Source organism: Hyperolius riggenbachi, chromosome 8 (assembly GCF_040937935.1).
Source record: "Hyperolius riggenbachi isolate aHypRig1 chromosome 8, aHypRig1.pri, whole genome shotgun sequence".
Lineage (NCBI taxonomy): Eukaryota > Metazoa > Chordata > Amphibia > Anura > Hyperoliidae > Hyperolius > Hyperolius riggenbachi.
Window position 1 is genome coordinate 61,498,613 of NC_090653.1, and position 18,059 is coordinate 61,516,671.

General features: G+C 42.7%; 1 protein-coding gene across 2 annotated transcripts in view; it reads right to left on the minus strand.

The window, feature by feature from the left end:
- SAMD4B (sterile alpha motif domain containing 4B) overlaps positions 1 to 18,059 on the minus strand; it is a 77,112-nt gene that overhangs the window by 57,584 nt on the left and 1,469 nt on the right. For both annotated transcript variants that reach the window (XM_068250474.1, XM_068250473.1), the window contains exon 2: positions 4,316 to 4,651. In XM_068250474.1, coding sequence (XP_068106575.1) covers positions 4,316 to 4,511 — 196 coding nt within the window. In that variant the 5' untranslated portion in view covers positions 4,512 to 4,651. The remainder of the gene's footprint in view (positions 1 to 4,315; positions 4,652 to 18,059) is intronic.

Genomic DNA, 18,059 nt, shown 5'->3' on the forward strand with positions numbered 1-18,059 from the left:
CTTAAACCCGAAAGGAGCACCAAAAGAAATAAAAGCCTCACAGATTTTTTTTCCCCCTTTTCTAATTCAACCTTAAAGCGGATCCGAGATGAAAAACTAACTATAACAAGTAACTTGTCTATATATCATAATCTTATCTAAAGTTTAGATAGTTTACACAGCAAATCTAGCTGCAAAAAGCTTCAATAGAATATGATTATTTCTTCCTGTGACACAGTGACAGCAGCCGTGTTTGTAAACATTACAAACAGGCAAGCTCATCTGCATCTTCTGTGAAAAAAAAAAAAAAAGAATCCCTCCTCTGCCTCTGAAATCTCTGGCTAGTATTACCTCACCCTCCTCCTGCCCAGACTGAGCTTCCATGAGCCCTTGCTACTCCCAAAAAAACTCTGAAAAACTGTGGGCGAGGTTTGTTTAGTTTATAGGGAATAAGAGTATTAAAACAAAAAAAAGTATTTGGCTTGAGGAATGCCCTATTAACTACAGTATATGAAAGGAACACAGTTATGCAATAAGTAAAAGTTCATCTCGGATACACTTTAAAACTTGGTTGGGCCGTAATCTGGCTTACAAATTGGTTGTATTGCCTGGAATGTTGTATTCATTTTGGAGGCACACATTAACAGGTATATCTGGGACAATAAACCAGCCAGAGTGAGAGTGCAGAACCTTTACAGGGAGGTATTGCCCTTCCCAGCCTTTGGCATTATCTGGTTGCAAAGCTGGGACAGATATTGGACTGGAGTCTTTCTGCCTCACCTTCCAGTTGGTGGAGGTTTGACCCTCAATCTATCCTCCACTCTCACCTGTCCTCAGGTATCTCTGTAGTTAATAATAGTCATATGCTAGCCCAGCTATGTAAACTATATAAAGTAGTGGCTTCTTCAATTAAGGTTTGGTTAAATATTGCCCCTAATGCTAGGTACACTTATTCTGCTCAATGGAGCTGCTGACTTTGAGAAAAAGTCGTCCTGTGTAATACAAGTAACTATGGAAAGTTGGATATCATTTTAAAGCTCTCTTTCTCCTCTTTCTGGCGACACCTAAACTGCGGCCCTACGCCTTTTAGTTTTCTCGGCAATTTCATAAAAAACTAAAAGGCGTAGGGCGGTTTATATATCATTGGAAAGAGGAGAAAGAGCTTTAAAATGATATGCATCGTTCCATAGTTTCTGCACTGCTCGGTGTCCCTTTAAGTTTATTCCATCAACTTAGATTTGCAAATTCTTAAAGTATACCCTAAGTGACGTGTGACATGATGAGATAGACATGCATATGTACAGTGCCTAGCACACTAATAACTATGCTGTGTTCCTTTTTTTCTTTCTCTGCCTGAAAGAGTTAAATATCAGGTATGTAAGTGGCTGACTCAGTCCTGACTCAGACAGGAAGTGACTACAGTGTGACCCTCACTGAAAAGAAATTACAACTATAAAACACTTTCCTAGTAGAAAATGGCTTCTGAGAGCAGGAAAGGGATAAAAAGGGTCAATTGTTTCTTAGATTTTAGCTCTGGCATACTTCAATGAATTGGTCATTGAGCAAAAACAATTAAAAAACTTAAAAAAGTAGATTTAAACATAAAATACTGTGGAATATCTCAAATAGTGATTTTTAGGAGAAGGAAGATAGATACAATCATTTCATTAGTTTATTTTCGCTTTGGGTATCCTTTAAGCTGGCCATACACTGGTCAATGTAGCCCAATGGATAGATCCATGTGCCCAGATCATTACCTGATCAGGGAGGGATCTAAAAAGCAAACCCTGCTAGCAAAGCACCCTCTGCCAATCAAAATGCTCCATCTGGCGTGAATCAATTTATTTTGTCCGACAATCGATTTCTTAGGAATCATTTGCAGCATCAATTTTGAGCCCGAGATTGATTAATGAAATTTCCATTTACCCATATAGATGAATTGAAAAATACAGTATTTTGGTTAGAGATGTACTACACACATATATACTTTCTGAGCATCTATAATAGGAGGCTCCCAATTCCCATTGCTACATAAATTCTTTCTAAACGCCAATAGTGTGTTCCCTGTCCCCACCGTTTTTTGAACTGCTAAGCATTTATAATAAAATATCAATAGATTTTCCTGTACCTGGAGTATGGTTATATATTTATATATATACAGGGAGTGCAGAATTATTAGGCAAATGAGTATTTTGACCACATCATCCTCTTTATGCATGTTGTCTTACTCCAAGCTGTATAGGCTCGAAAGCCTACTACCAATTAAGCATATTAGGTGATGTGCATCTCTGTAATGAGAAGGGGTGTGGTCTAATGACATCAACACCCTATATCAGGTGTGTACAATTATTAGGCAACTTCCTTTCCTTTGGCAAAATGGGTCAAAAGAAGGACTTGACTGGCTCAGAAAAGTCAAAAATAGTGAGATATCTTGCAGAGGGATGCAGCACTCTTAAAATTGCAAAGCTTCTGAAGCGTGATCATCGAACAATCAAGCGTTTCATTCAAAATAGTCAACAGGGTCGCAAGAAGCATGTGGAAAAACCAAGGCGCAAAATAACTGCCCATGAACTGAGAAAAGTCAAGCGTGCAGCTGCCAAGATGCCACTTGCCACCAGTTTGGCCATATTTCAGAGCTGCAACATCACTGGAGTGCCCAAAAGCCCAAGGTGTGCAATACTCAGAGACATGGCCAAGGTAAGAAAGGCTGAAAGACGACCACCACTGAACAAGACACACAAGTTAAAACGTCCAGACTGGGCCAAGAAATATCTCAAGACTGATCGTTCTAAGGTTTTATGGACAGATGAAATGAGAGCGAGTCTTGATGGGCCAGATGGATGGGCCCGTGGCTGGAATGGTAAAGGGCAGAGAGCTCCAGTCCGACTCAGACGCCAGCAAGGTGGAGTACTGGTTTAGGCTGGTGTCATCAAAGATGAGCTTCTGGGGCCTTTTCAGGGTTGAGGATGGAGTCAAGCTCAACTCCCAGTCCTACTGCCAGTTTCTGGAAGACACCTTCTTCAAGCAGTGGTACAGGAAGAAGTCTGCATCATTCAAGAAAAACATGATTTTCGTGCAGGACAATGCTCCATCATACGCGTCCAAGTACTCCACAGCGTGGCTGGCAAGAAAGGGTATAAAAGAAGAAAAACTAATGACATGGCCTCCTTGTTCACCTGATCTGAACCCCATTGAGAACCTGTGGTCCATCATAAAATGTGAGATTTACAAGGAGGGAAAACAGTACACCTCTCTAAACAGTGTCTGGGAGGCTGTGGTTGCTGCTGCACGCAATGTTGATGGTGGACAGATCAAAACACTGACAGAATCCATGGATGGCAGGCTTTTGAGTGTCCTTGCAAAGAAAGGTGGCTATACTGGTCACTGATTTGTTTTTGTTTTGTTTTTGAATGTCAGAAATGTATATTTGTGAATGTTGAGATGTTATATTGGTTTCACTTTATAAAAATAAATAATTGAAATGGGTATATATTTGTTTTTTGTTAAGTTGCCTAATATTTATGCACAGTAATAGTCACCTGCACACACAGATATCCCCCTAAAATAGCTAAAACTAAAAACAAACTAAAAACTACTTTCAAAAATATTCAGCTTTGGGATTTATGAGTTTTTTGGGTTCATTGAGAACATGGTTGTTCAATAATAAAATTATTCCTCAAAAATACCACTTGCTAATAATTCTGCACTCCCTGTATTTCATTTAGATGATAGATTGTGGTTATCTTATTCTCTTTATGATATATATTGTGTAAACAAGTCGTTTGATCATTACTCTTATATGGCTTGTTATAGGTTCATTAGCATAATTATGTGAGAACAGGTACATGTGAATGAAGGTAAACTATCATGTACAGATATATTCTCTGTCTATGGAAGTAGAATGGCACGGCGCACAATGGACGGGGTGAGTAAGCGAACAATGGACGCTGCCTTTACTCAGGCGAGATAGATGCCCGAGTACTACAAATCTCTCTGTGACACCTTGGGGCTGCCATACACAATAGATTCACGCCAGAGATGGCTCCAACTAGGTGCCTCGCCCAAAACCCTCTAGCACAGTGACTGCTAAACTTGGCACTCTAGCTGTGGTTGAACTACAAGTCCCATGAGGCATGCAATACTCTGACAGCTCTAAGCATAACTCAGGGAGGCAGAGGCATGATGGGATTTGTAGTTTTGTCACAGCTAGAGTACCAAGGTTAGCCATCGCTGATCTAGCATGTGTACGAGGCTTTGGTCACCAGATAGCCTTCAACATACATAATAGTAACAGCTCTACAGATGATGAGGAGACATAACTGGAGGTCGCACTCACCAGCACTGTTAGCCTCGGTCTCCAGGAGGTGTATCTCAGAGCAGTCTGACAGCGAGTGCTCCAAGCACAACTGCAGGAAGCGTGCCTGGGTCCTAGTGATCCTCTTCAGCAGGGACAGAAGGGCCACCGTCTGCTCACACTCATTCCAGCCCTTGAACCACTCGGATAACGTGCTCACCTGGTCTCTGAATTTCATGATGCGAGGGAGAGAGGCAACACACACCAGCACAGGGGCAACTCTATGACATGGCGTACGGTACTGGGGATAATGGGGGTCCAATCACGGGACGGCACATGGGGGACCCACAGCCAGATATATACGGCTGAATCCCAAAACTAAAAGAAAGGAAAAAAGAAAGTGAGACAAAACAGATGCACTACTCTACGTAACATAAGTGCACAAACTCACAGCCTAACTCTGACAAAGATAAACCCTTTACGTAAAAATAAAATTCATGGAATAAAGTAGACATGAACTCTTGCACAGAACAAAATGAAAACAGAGAAATGCACCCTGTATGTAATTAGAGAGTTTAGCCTGTCTAATTCCCCCTCATATGTGTCTAATCACAAGTTGTAATTTGATCGCTCCCGTGTCAACTGACTGCCACAGCAGATAAGCACATTTGAAAGCACAGAATGTTAAGCCTACATCTGCTTCCATGAAAGCAGGAAGTAAACACACTGCACATTAATATCAGCTGTAACAAAAACATGTTTTCTTTAAAAGTTATTATGCTGTTGCATATCTTTTAGAGCAGAGAAGTTCTGAGTTCAGGTCCGCTTTATGGAGTCCCCAATGTCCAATAGTGATATAGTTGTGAAAAATGAAGGTGATCCTTGTTGAGTAACAAGGGGGTTTGTGAAGACATTTGAAATTTGAAACCTTGGTTGTATCTGTTGAACCATTTTTGGGCCGTTCAATGAAAAACCTGCTGTGGATCAATCCTATCCAACAACTTATGAAGCGACTATTACCCCAAACCACCATGTATAATGGCTTTGCGCGATGGAAGACTAGCATGTGTATGTCTCCTGACGGTGGCATAGTAGATTAAACTCTTGCTTTGCGCCACTAAGTTCAGGCTAGAATGCCATTTGCATGGAGTTTTCACTTTCATCCTTCTTTTCCATGGGTTTCCTCCAGGCACTTTTTCCTCCCTCATCCCAAAAACATACAGGTAGGTTAATTGGTTTCCTCTCAAAACTGGCCTTCTACCAGGGTGGAAACTCTACACTATAAATATGGTAGGAATTACATTGCAAGCTCCTCTGAGGACAGTCAGTGACATGCCTATGGACTCTGTAAAGTGCTGCAGAAGATGTCAGTGCTCTATAAATACATAGGCTTCGATTCGTAAAGTATTACCTCATGCGTTATCGCTCAAGCGGTAAATTACCGCATGGTATGTTGTTGATAGTGGATTCAGAAAATTTAACCCATGTTTTACCTCATGGGGTAATAGTGCGGTAATGAAAACATTGTTTGTGATGGTAAACTGAATGAAGTGTATTCATGTTAAAAAAAATTAAAAATGGGGGTGGGGGTGGGGGGGGCTTTGAAGTAAGGAAGCAATAAATAACAGGTTATCGCCAACAAAGACCTGGCGACTTTGCTCTACACAGTAGCATTTTAGGTGACAAATGGAGCCCTTTCAACTTAATGTTATGGAATTTTTAAGGATACTGAGGAGGAAGGGTGGTTGTAAAAATCACCCGGGCTGTGATTGTACAGATTCAATTTATAAGAAAAAAAATAAAATGTAGTGTGTGGTGTGTATCATATGTACTGTACAGTCACAATCTTATAGTTCTCCTCAGAAATTATTTCCAGCTGGGTGGCATCAAAAAGTAGCCAGGTGGGGTGAGATGGTAGAATGCAGGGCCAGTGCTTCTCTGCACAACTCTGCTTACAACATAGGAGGAGGTGAACCGATGACAGCCGGGTGCTCACCAAAACTAGCCGGGTGCAGCACCTGGCTAAAAAACCCTTGTATATCTGACTTTAAAAATACGGGGACTGCTTTATTGAAGCAGCACAAGTAACTATTTTTTATTGGTTTATTTCATTTTTGTGGACTAAGCACAGCTATTACTGTATATATAAATGATTTATGATGACTATTATCTGAGAAATAGAACATCTTATCATATTTTCTATTTTAATCACAGTTTAAATTCATTAGGAGTCGGTGCATTTTCTCCCGACTCCACAGCCCTGGGTATAGAAACTGCGCAATCACAGCTGAATCCCGACGAATTGCCACACATACCCGTCGCAACTGCTGTACGTCGGGACCCTAGGCCACCCACTCTTCCGTCTCTAAGACGGCAGAGTTCCTGTGAGCCGGTCAGGAGCCTGACCCCGTCTTTCGATGTAAGCCAATGGGAGCGGCTTACATTGAAAGACAGGCCCAGGAGCCAATTAAATCTGCTGCTGACCCGCTCACAGGGCTCTGCCGTCATAGAGACAGGCAGAACCAGTGAGCTGCGGCGACAGACGGCAGGGAGTAAGTGACGAGATCGGCGGGAGCAACGAAAACGGCAGATGCGCGCAGTGGCGGCTAATTGAAATCACGCCCTGCCAGCCAGGTGACCACCAAAACAGGGCATAGATTTCAATTAGCTCGGTCCTTAAGTAGTTAAAGGAAACCAGAGACAACATAAAATAAAAGTTTTATACATACCTGGGGCTTCCTCCAGCCCCATGCGCACGGATCGCTCCCACGCCGCCATCCTCAGCCGGTATCGGGTTCCGTAACTTCAGCCAGTCGTGGCCAGTCTGCGCAAAAGAAGTGCACTCTCTATGTATCTCTCCAGCGGCTGCCGGAGTGCACTTATCTCAGACAAGATAATTCCTTTGAAGCTGCTAATGTGTTAAAGGGAATATGAACTGAGAGGGATGTGGAGGCTGCCATTTATTACTTGTCAAACAAAACCAGACATTGCTGATCTTTCAGACCATTAGGCCTCGCTCACATCATACGCGCTTCCTTTCGCATTTGGCATAGACAGCCCTTCTACCGTTCACATCTACTGCGCTGTGCTGCAGTATGATGCACTATAAAGTGCTTGCGTACTGCTGCTTGCACTTTGTCCGCAAGCGCAGAGCTGATCCCATTACTGTCAATGGATGGGATCAGCAGCGCAGATGGCGTGCGATCATATGCGTTGCATTCGGATCGCACGGCCATCTGTGCTAGCTAGATGTGAACGAGGCCTCATAGTGTCTTAACACACCAAAAACAAGCATGCAGCTAATAGATTCAGACACCAGACAGAGCACCTGATCTGTATGCTTGTTCAGGAGCTATGGCTGAGGGTAAGTTCACATCATACGTGCTTCCGTGCGCATGACGTGTCACACGCAAAAACGGCAGAAGGGTATAGACAGCCCTTCTGCCGTTCACATCAAAGGCGCTGGGCAGCAGTACGATGCGCTTTCAATGGATGGGATCAGCAGCGCAGATGGCGTGCGATCGTACGCATTGCATTCCAATCGCACGGCCATCTGCACTGCATAGATGTGAATGAGGCCTAATAGAGGCAGAGGAGCAACAGGACAACAAGGCAATGTACATGGTTTAAAAGGAAATAAATATGTCAACACCCATATTCCTCTCACTTCAGTTGTGCTTTAAAGTTGAACGTCAATGATGATTTTAAACTAGCCATACATGGGCTGATATCAGATTCAGTGATCAATCATGCTCCATGGGGGAGTAGCAATCGATCTTCCACTTTACACTGCTCGATTCTGCCAAGATCTCAGTAGCATGGATGGCCCGGTGTAGCGGTAGGCAAGTGAACTTCTCACTGCTAGTGTAGGTGTTTGAGTGTAGGTGTAACCTGAATAGCTTAGTACAGTAATAAAACAGGAGCATACTAATTACATGCATATTAAGCGTGCGGATAAATACTATGCACATAATTGGCTGGTTGGCAAAATAAAAAATGGACATTCGCCAAATCAGAATGTCTAGGAAAGGAAATGGAGCTGTTTGAGCAGAAACTACACTTAACACTAACACTGTTCATAGCTTTATAACAAGCAAAATCTTGTCCGATGTCTAATGGCACACGGTAGGTAAACCAGGTAATAGAACAATATGTGATCTCACTGAACCAGGGCTGTGGAGTCGGTACAAAAATCTTCCAAAACTACCGACTCCAGGTACCTAAAATTGCTCCGACTCCTCAGGCCTGGCAAGGCTACGGAGTGGGTACAAAAATCATCTGACTGCTCAGTTTACGAAACTACACAGTTTTTTTGGGAGTGCTCAAAAGAGAGCCAAAAAAAATGTAAGCTGGTTTTACTCTGGTTTTATGCAAGTGTCCAATTTGTTTTCATTAAACATTGTTATACAGCATTCCGCTATGGTGGGTGTGAATTTGTCTATTTGAAGTGTAATGACCTATGAGAGTATGGCACCATAAAAGAGTGAAGACAGACAGAGAGGATCGTAGATGTGGAAAAGGGCGGTCCGATGACCCTATGATGAGTTCAGCCGCCTGTGGAATAAGGCTAAGGGCTGGTTCAGACGGGCGTTTTCGTGGCGTTTAACGCAGCGTTTTTTGGGATCTACTGCCATCCCATGCAAGTGAATGGGAGCGTTTAGAGCTGGCTTTTGCAGGCTTTCATGAAAGCCTGGCAGTAGATCCCAGCATTGCGTCTAGTCTCAAAAGCAACATGCTGCTTTCAGAGGCAGTAAACGCGTGGAAACAATAGCAGAGACCAGAACTGCTAGCCTTGAACGCTTTTCAAAAGCTAGCGTTTAAACGCTGGCGTTTGAACGCAATGCCAAGCAAAAGCTCAGCAGACGCCCGTGTGAACCAGCCCTAACAGTCAGTTCCCACTTCTGTGGGTAAGGTGGTGGTCAATTTTTCATTGAAGTTGAGTGTTGTGGAATCTGCACCTACCCAATTGGATCTATTGGAAGAATAATACACCTACGGTTGCTGTCTCATATGGACATATACAGTGGAGGAAATAATTATTTGACCCCTCACTGATTTTGTAAGTTTGTCCAATGACAAAGAAATGAGAAGTCTCAGAACAGTATCATTTCAATGGTAGGTTTATTTTAACAGTGGCAGATAGCACATCAAAAGGAAAATCGAAAAAATAACCTTAAATAAAAGATAGCAACTGATTTGCATTTCATTGAGTGAAATAAGTTTTTGAACCCCTACCAACCATTAAGAGTTCTGGCTCCCACAGAGTAGTTAGACACTTCTACTCAATTAGTCACCCTCATTAAGGACACCTGTCTTAACTAGTCACCTGTATAAAAGACACCTGTCCACAGAATCAATCAATCAAGCAGACTCCAAACTCTCCAACATGGGAAAGACCAAAGAGCTGTCCAAGGATGTCAGAGACAAAATTGTAGACCTGCACAAGGCTGGAATGGGCTACAAAACCATTAGCAAGAAGCTGGGAGAGAAGGTGACAACTGTTGGTGCGATTGTTCGAAAATGGAAGGAGCACAAAATGACCATCAATCGACCTCGCTCTGGGGCTCCACGCAAGATCTCACCTCGTGGGGTGTCAATGGTTCTGAGAAAGGTGAAAAAGCATCCTAGAACTACACGGGAGGAGTTAGTGAATGACCTCAAATTAGCAGGGACCACAGTCACCAAGAAAACCATTGGAAACACATTACACCGCAATGGATTAAAATCCTGCAGGGCTCGCAAGGTCCCCCTGCTCAAGAAGGCACATGTGCAGGCCTGACTGAAGTTTGCCAATGAACACCTGAATGATTCTGTGAGTGACTGGGAGAAGGTGCTGTGGTCTGATGAGACCAAAAAAAAGAGCTCTTTGGTATTAACTCAACTTGCTGTGTTTGGAGGAAGAAAAATGCTGCCTATGACCCCCAAAACACCGTCCCCACCGTCAAGCATGGGGGTGGAAACATTTTGCTTTGGGGGTGTTTTTCTGCTAAGGGCACAGGACAACTTAATCGCATTAACGGGAAAATGAACGGAGCCATGTATCGTGAAATCCTGAACGACAACCTCCTTCCCTCTGCCAGGAAACTGAAAATGGGTCGTGGATGGGTGTTCCAGCACGACAATCACCCAAAACATACAGCAAAGGCAACAAAGGAGTGGCTCAAGAAGAAGCACATTAAGGTCATGGAGTGGCCTAGTCAGTCTCTGGACCTTAATCCAATAGAAAACCTATGGAGGGAGCTCAAGCTCAGAGTTGCACAGAGACAGCCTCGAAACATTAGGGATTTAGAGATGATCTGCAAAGAGGAGTGGACCAACATTCCTCCTAAAATGTGTGCAAACTTGGTCATCAATTACAAGAAACGTTTGACCTCTGTGCTTGCAAACAAGGGTTTTTCCACTAAGTATTAAGTCTTTTATGTTAGAGGGTTCAAAAACTTATTTCACTCAATGAAATGCAAATCAGTTGCTATCTTTTATTTAAGGTGATTTTTTCGATTTTCCTTTTGATGTGCTATCTGCCACTGTTAAAATAAACCTACCATTGAAATTATACTGTTCTGAGACTTTTCATTTCTTTGTCATTGGACAAACTTACAAAATCAGTGAGGGGTCAAATAATTATTTCCTCCACTGTATGTACACTTTAAAAGTACGGTTTAATTGTGTATTGCAATATATTAGAGCGCACCTCCATTTTTACAAGGTGTTCTATGGAAACCTACTAGTGTGTCTAGCATTATTTTTACTATTTATAGTATTGTGAAAATGAGAAACATACTTTTGGTATGTTGTTCTATAATTATGTGTAATGTTAAACACTTTGCAAACTTTTGTTGAAACTTTTGTGCTCTATAAATAAACTTTATTACTACAATTACTAAATTTCCATGTGAAGGCTGGATGTGAAAATTACTAAGCAATGATAATAATGTGGCAACAACACCTTTGCCAATTTCACAACGAGTAGCAAAGTACCACTCACTGCTACCCAAGAGAAACATCTAACTGAATGGCAGAGTGCTTCATTTTTACAATAATTATGTATAAATGATTTAGTCAGTGTTTGCTCATTGTAAAATCTTTCTTCTCCCTGATTTACATTCTGACATTTATCACATGGGGACATTTTTTTCTGCTGGCAAGTGATGTCGCTGGAAGAAGCTGCTGCTTGCTTTTTTTGGCAGTTGGGAACAGCTGTAAACAGCCATTTCCCACAATGCAACGAGGTTCACAGACAGGAAACCACCAGGACTATGGTTCTCACAGTTTCCTGTGGGAGGGGTTTCACCACAATATCAGCCATACAGAGCCCCCTGATAATCAGTTTGTGAAAAGGGATAGATTTCTCATGTAAAGGGGGTATCAGCTACTGATTGCGATGACGTTCAGTTCTTGGTTACGGTTTCTCTTTAAGGCATGTTCACACTACAAGAGCTTAAGCGCTAGTGATTTTGAAAAACTCTTGCTAATTAATGCAATCCTATGGGGTAGTTTTACAAAATCGCTTCGCTCCCGTGAGAACACACACACATAGGATAACATTAGCAAGAGCTTTCAAAATCAGAAAGGACTTAGAAAAGCTCCTGTAATGTAAACAAGCCCTTACTTGGTGTTTAAAGAGCAAACTGTTACGACATATAGTAGAATGTAGTAAATAAACTATTCAGGATACCCACTTTTACGCTAAATATCCTGGTTTCAGGATAGAACCACTTCCTATAGCCAAGTAGTGGCTGGATAGTGTACTGGTTAAGGGCTCTGCCTCTGACATAGGAGACCTGGGTTCAAATCCCAACTTTTTCTATTTTAGTAAGATGGCACCTAATCAGTAAGGAGTTCTTGGGCGAGACTCCCTAACAGTGCTACTGAGTGCGCTCTAGTGGCTGCCTTGCAAGCGCTTTGAGTCTGTTAGTAGAAACGCGCTATACAAATACTGGAATTATTATTATTATTGCTGTATATTGGCATGTAGCCCCGCTCTCCCACTGAGGCTTATCCTAGGCTGTTTACTATGTGGAATTTTCCCCTCCAGAGCATTCTGGGAGACCAGCTATGTTTTTGTACTGGCTTTAGAACTCTCAGTAACGAACATTCCACAGAGATGCACTTGCCAGTACTAAAGAGGTAGTCCCCTATGATAAATTTCCCGGTAGAAGATCAGAGGGAGGAAAGATTTTACAATGGGCAAACACTGACTAAATAATTTATACATGAATATTATGAGCATAACAAATAAGCAATTTTATTTATTAAATCATTTTCACTGCAGTATCTCTTTAATACGCCTAACTGTAGCATAGAAAAACGAGGGGCAAAGAATTGTATGTATATAAATAGGACTGGAATTATAAAGTCTTATTTTGGTATAAAAGGTTAAAAACCTATGTTTGAAGATTTGATGGCCTCAGATTGTTCGCGCACTTAACATACAGACAAATCTTCAACCTTTCATCTTTTTCCTGCTCTCACGAGTGTTTTTCTCAGCAACACAAGTGCTTTACCACCTCTAATTACTGATCAGTGTGAGTAAAGGTGCAGGAACACCACATGCAATTTGCCCACAGTTTGTGATATCCACTAGGGCCAAAGTCAGTTCTGTGGGTGACAGTTGCCAGTGATTGTTGCCAGTTCATTAAAACAGACCTGAACTCAGAACTTCTTCTCTGCTCTAAAAGATAAGCAACAGCATAATAACATTTAAAGAAAAACATGTCTTTATTATAGCTGATAGAAATCTCAATAAATGTGCAGTGTGTCTACTTGATGCTTTCATGGAAGCAAACATAGGGTTAACATCATGTTTTCAAAAATTAGCTGCTCTGCGGAGGCTGCCGTGATTCCTGAGCGGAAACAGCTGAGATCAAATTACACTTGTGATTAGTCACAGATGGGGGGGGGGGGGGAGGGGGAGAGAGAGAGAATTAGACAGGCTAAACTTTCTAAATAAATACAGGGCACATTTCTCTGTATTTTTCTTCTGTCCCGTGCAAGAGTTCAGGTCTACTTTAAGTGACCTCGGCAGACCTTGGTGGACAGCTGTAACCACACCAGTACTGACTGGCTGCCTTACTCTTAAAGCTGCAGAAAAGCTTTCAGTTATACATGCCTGAATTCTTGACCCTTACAGTAAAAACCACAAGAAAAAAAAAAAAAAGAGAGGAAACCTGGTTAGTCCTGCGTAGGATTGGGACATATTTTATCCCATGTTACAAGTCACTTCAGGCACAGTAAAGCCTTTTTCAAACGCTAGATTAGACGCATCCAATAACGACCACCTCTATTGAGATTGGATCACCACAGCCTTACATCTGCATGTTATTTGCAGATTTCAGGAAGCTTCTGCATGGGAGTGTACATTTCCTTCTCTCCACCTTCTAAATGGAAGCTTCTTTCCTTCTGTAAGCTCAATGGCCGTAAGCTACATGCAGACACTAAAGTATAGCTAGTTCAGACACCTGACTATAGGTGTCAGCTGATGCCACTGACCGTGCCATTGATGATTCATATTGTTGGTCTGCCCCCATTACTCTTCTATAAGCCTTGCAGTGGTGCACCTTTTGCTCCCTTTCCTCAGAAAAAAAAAGGGCAGAGAGCAGAGCAGCGTGTCTGTACAATGATTATTCCTACAATGAGCTTCTCTTGCAGCCATTAATGAAAATGTGAAATACCTGTCACCCGAAACAATTTTTTACTGTCCATGTAGGGTAAGTTTAGGAATGACTCTTCTGTTCTATGAAGGAGGGGAGGGGCAAGGGAGGGATGGGGGAGTAAGAGTCCAAAAAGCCGAAACAGCGATCGAGCAAGTGCAACAAGTCGGATCAATGAAGGTCATCGATGCCAGGAGCACCTGTATTCAACAGTTGTTTTGGAGGGCAAATATGTAAAATGCAGTACAAAGCAGTTTCCCAGGCAAAGCAGATAAAACTTAAAAGGACAACTGAAGTTAGAAGAATATGGAGGCTGCCATATTTATTTCCTTTTAAGTAATACCAGTTGCCTGGCAGCCCTGCTGATCTATTTGGCTACAGTAGTGTCTGAATCACATCAGAAACAAGCATGCAGCTAATCTTGTCAGATCTGATCTGCCACAAGCTTGTTCAGGGTTCATGGCTAAAAGTATTGGAGGCAGAGGCTCAGCAGGATAGCCAGGCAACTGGTATTGCTTAAAAGGAAATAAATATGGCAGCCTCCATATCCTTCTCGCTTCAGTTGTCCTTTAAAAACAAGAGCTGACATTCAGTGCTGGTGCAGGCAATGCACTGATCTGACCTGATTTCTCTAAAAGCAGAAAAGGTGGATGCAAGGCAGGAAGAGTGAGGGCACTGATCAGCAATATGAGAATGAAAATGACAGGACAGAAGGAAAACAACTCTGAATAATAACAACAACAGCCTATTACATTTCAGCTGGACCATGAGGAAAACAAGACTGTCCTAGTCTTGTGACCAAACATAAACTGACCGCTTCCAACATATTTTGTTTACTTCTCAGCACATAAGACGACTATATTTGAGATCGAAAACCTGTTGGATGCCCCTAAATCACAAGTGCATGGGTTTCAGCAGCTTTCACAAAGCTTCTGTGTGGGAGTGTATCCTTTCCTCTCTCCACCTTCCACATGACTGCTGACTATTTCTCTGAAGGTCTGATGACTTATAACAGGCAAAGCTAACCAACATTCAGATGTAAACTACCAGGTGGAGGCGACCCAACGGGAAACCTCATAGTGAGATTCCACTAACGTCACTGTTTGTCGTTTCAACAGTTCTCCAATGACCGCATTCTCTACAGCTTTTAGGGTCCGTTGTGCTCTGCCTGCTTCTTGCAAGGTGCAATGCAAGACGCATCTGAATCCCTCTAGCCATGCCCAGCTCCAGCATGTGTGATGTGGAAAATTGCAGCATGCCATCGGATTTTTTCCCTGCACGCGAATCAGACAGTAGCCTACTGATCTCAATGGGCTACGTTCCTCTCTCCAAATTGGAATGCTGGGAAACCCTGCCAATTAGTGGAATGGGTCGTAAGGGTTGTAATAGGCAAGTAATAACTATGCCCACATTATTAGGCCAATTACAACGCTTCAAGTTGTAAAGGGTGCTGTGATTGGAGAAGCATAAATGTATCTGTAATCGAATCTGATTAGAGATAAATTTGTCTCTTGCTCAAATCTGCTCATACACTACAGGCCGATTCTTGTCCAATTTCAGCATGAAGCAGATCCCGCCGCGTCCACCCGGCTGCTGCCCCCAAAATGTATAAATGTATGTAGTGTGTGCATTTATATATGATCTGTCCTGTAGCAGCTTCCGCACGATGTCTGTCCATCTCGCAGGGTAACAGCTGCATACACGCCGGCGGTGCATAGCATCTGACGTCAGACGATATGCGCCGCCGGCGTGTATGCGGAACCCGGCAAGATGGACGGAAACCGCGTGGAGGCCGACACCGGACAGGTAATGTATAAATGCACACATACCTACAAACATTGCGGCGGCAGCGGTTTCGTCGTCTCATCGCAAGTCAGCTGCCGTACCGCCGCACACCCAACCAAACGACTTCGGCCCAACATCTTGCAGCATGATTGGTCGCTTTGTCGGTCGGGCATGCAATTGGCAGCACCAATTGTCATCCAATTTGATTATAATAATCGAATTGGATGGTCGATTGGTTGGTCGGCTAATGTATGGCCACCTTTAGAGTGTATACAGACTACTGCTAACTGTCAATCAGAACAGCTCACAATCTAATTCCTACCAAAGCCATATATCCATTGTAGTCTAGGGCCAATTTAGGAGAAAGCCAATTTACTTATCTGTATGTGTTTAGGATGTGAGAGAAAAAGTGCCTAGAGGAAACCCAAGCAGATATGGGGAGAACATACACACTCCATGAATATAGTGCCCTGGTTGGGAGTGGAACCGGGGACCAAACGATGCAAGACGAGAGCGCTAACCACTATGCCACCATGCTGAAGTAGCAACCAATCTTATTAGCAGAATTTCCCTACAAGGTTTCCTGCTCAGTCAACTGCACCATACTAGCACCGAGGCAGAGACTGGTGACAGGGAGGAGGAGAGAGAGGACATCTGTAGGTTGGCTACAGCTATAGCATGAAAATGTCATCATTAAATTGTAAACACTTCAGGATAATAATCAAACACAATTAATACTGCGCTGCCCGCAACGTTTAAATACTTCTTCACATAAAATGTATTAAAATAGAGTCACAATCAAATCCCAGAAAGTGCGCTGTGGTATCTCCTGTTGATGGAATAGTTCTTATGGTGCCATGCACTCCGCTGCGCTCTTATCCACAACCGACCTAGATGTGACCTGGATGTGATCACTGATGCTCCTGAGTGATATACATATGAATAAGCGAGATTACCATCTGTGATTTGGTGGACTGCATCTGGTGAGCCTTTTGTGAATTTTAAGGTGCTGGGCACTGTGTACGAGCACTTCCATCACCTGCACGTGGATTGCAAAGTGTTTGTGTCCTGATGGTAACACAGTATTACGCTATGTGAAGTGTTTTATCTAGGTCGGTTGTGGATAAGAGCGCAGCGGAGTGCATGGCACCATAACAACTTCAGGATAATAATACATGATAGAATAGCAGCCCCACAAACATAGAATACCAGACACAAGTAACCTTCAAGATTCTGAAAAGCTGAGAGACCAGGAGCCCAATGGTGCAATTTCGATGGTACAAGTTAGTGTCATGCAAGAGAAAAATTAATATACTCACAAAGTTGAGTTGCAATACTTGCAACCTGCGGGAGATAACTGTCCACACTCTGTAATCCAGGTGTGCTGTGCAGGTACTGGTTGGTCCCTCTCCTTGGAGCTTTTTAGGAACACACTAAAAACTATAAACCCCTGTCGGGGGTATGAAGACTATGTAACAAACAGTGGTGGAGGCGCCCAGAATATAAAACCACTAAACAATTATTAAATAGAAATGGTTTGCTTAACCCACTCTTGAAGAACAAACCAATATTATTGGGGAAAAAAATACTACGCATTTCACAGGTGCTGGTCCGCTTCTTCAGGTAAATACAGAGCCTTTTCAGCAATGTTACAGGGGTTCTGTGGAGGGGTAAAAAAAAACAAAAACAGACACTTACCTGGAGCTTCTATCAGCCCCTGTGGCTGTCATGTCCTGCGCCATCCTCCTATGTTCCTTGCTTCCCTGCCGCTGGCTCCGGTCTAATCATGCATCTAACAAGACTGCGGCTGTGCAGGGGTGCGTGTGCTCACTCCCGCGCGTTATCGGGAGCTTACTGCGCAGGCATAGAAAAAGAAAACTTTGTACTGCGCCTGCGCAGTAAGGTCCCGATGACGTACGCGGGAGTGAGCACTATTCGTCTAGTTAGATGAATATTAGACCGGGACCGGCGGCAGGGAACCAAGGATAGTAGGAGGATGGTGCAGGACATGACAGCTGAAGGGAGTCAATAGAAGCCCCAGGTAAGAGTCTTTTTTTTGAGTCCTTCCACAGAACCCGTTAAAGCAAACATGAGCCCCACTAATATAACTAGATTCTCCTTACTTAACATTACTGAAAAGGCACTGTATTAACCTAAAAAAGCGCTAGCACCTGTGAAACGCATTTCCCATTATGCACTAGCATATATATATATATGAATAAACACTTTTTCCCAATAATATTGGTTTGTTCTTCAAAAGAGGGAAAACACCTTGTTAATAATTGTTTAGGAGTTTCATATTCTTGGCGCCTCTACCATTGTTTATTAAATTACTGTTTCTGTGTAAAACT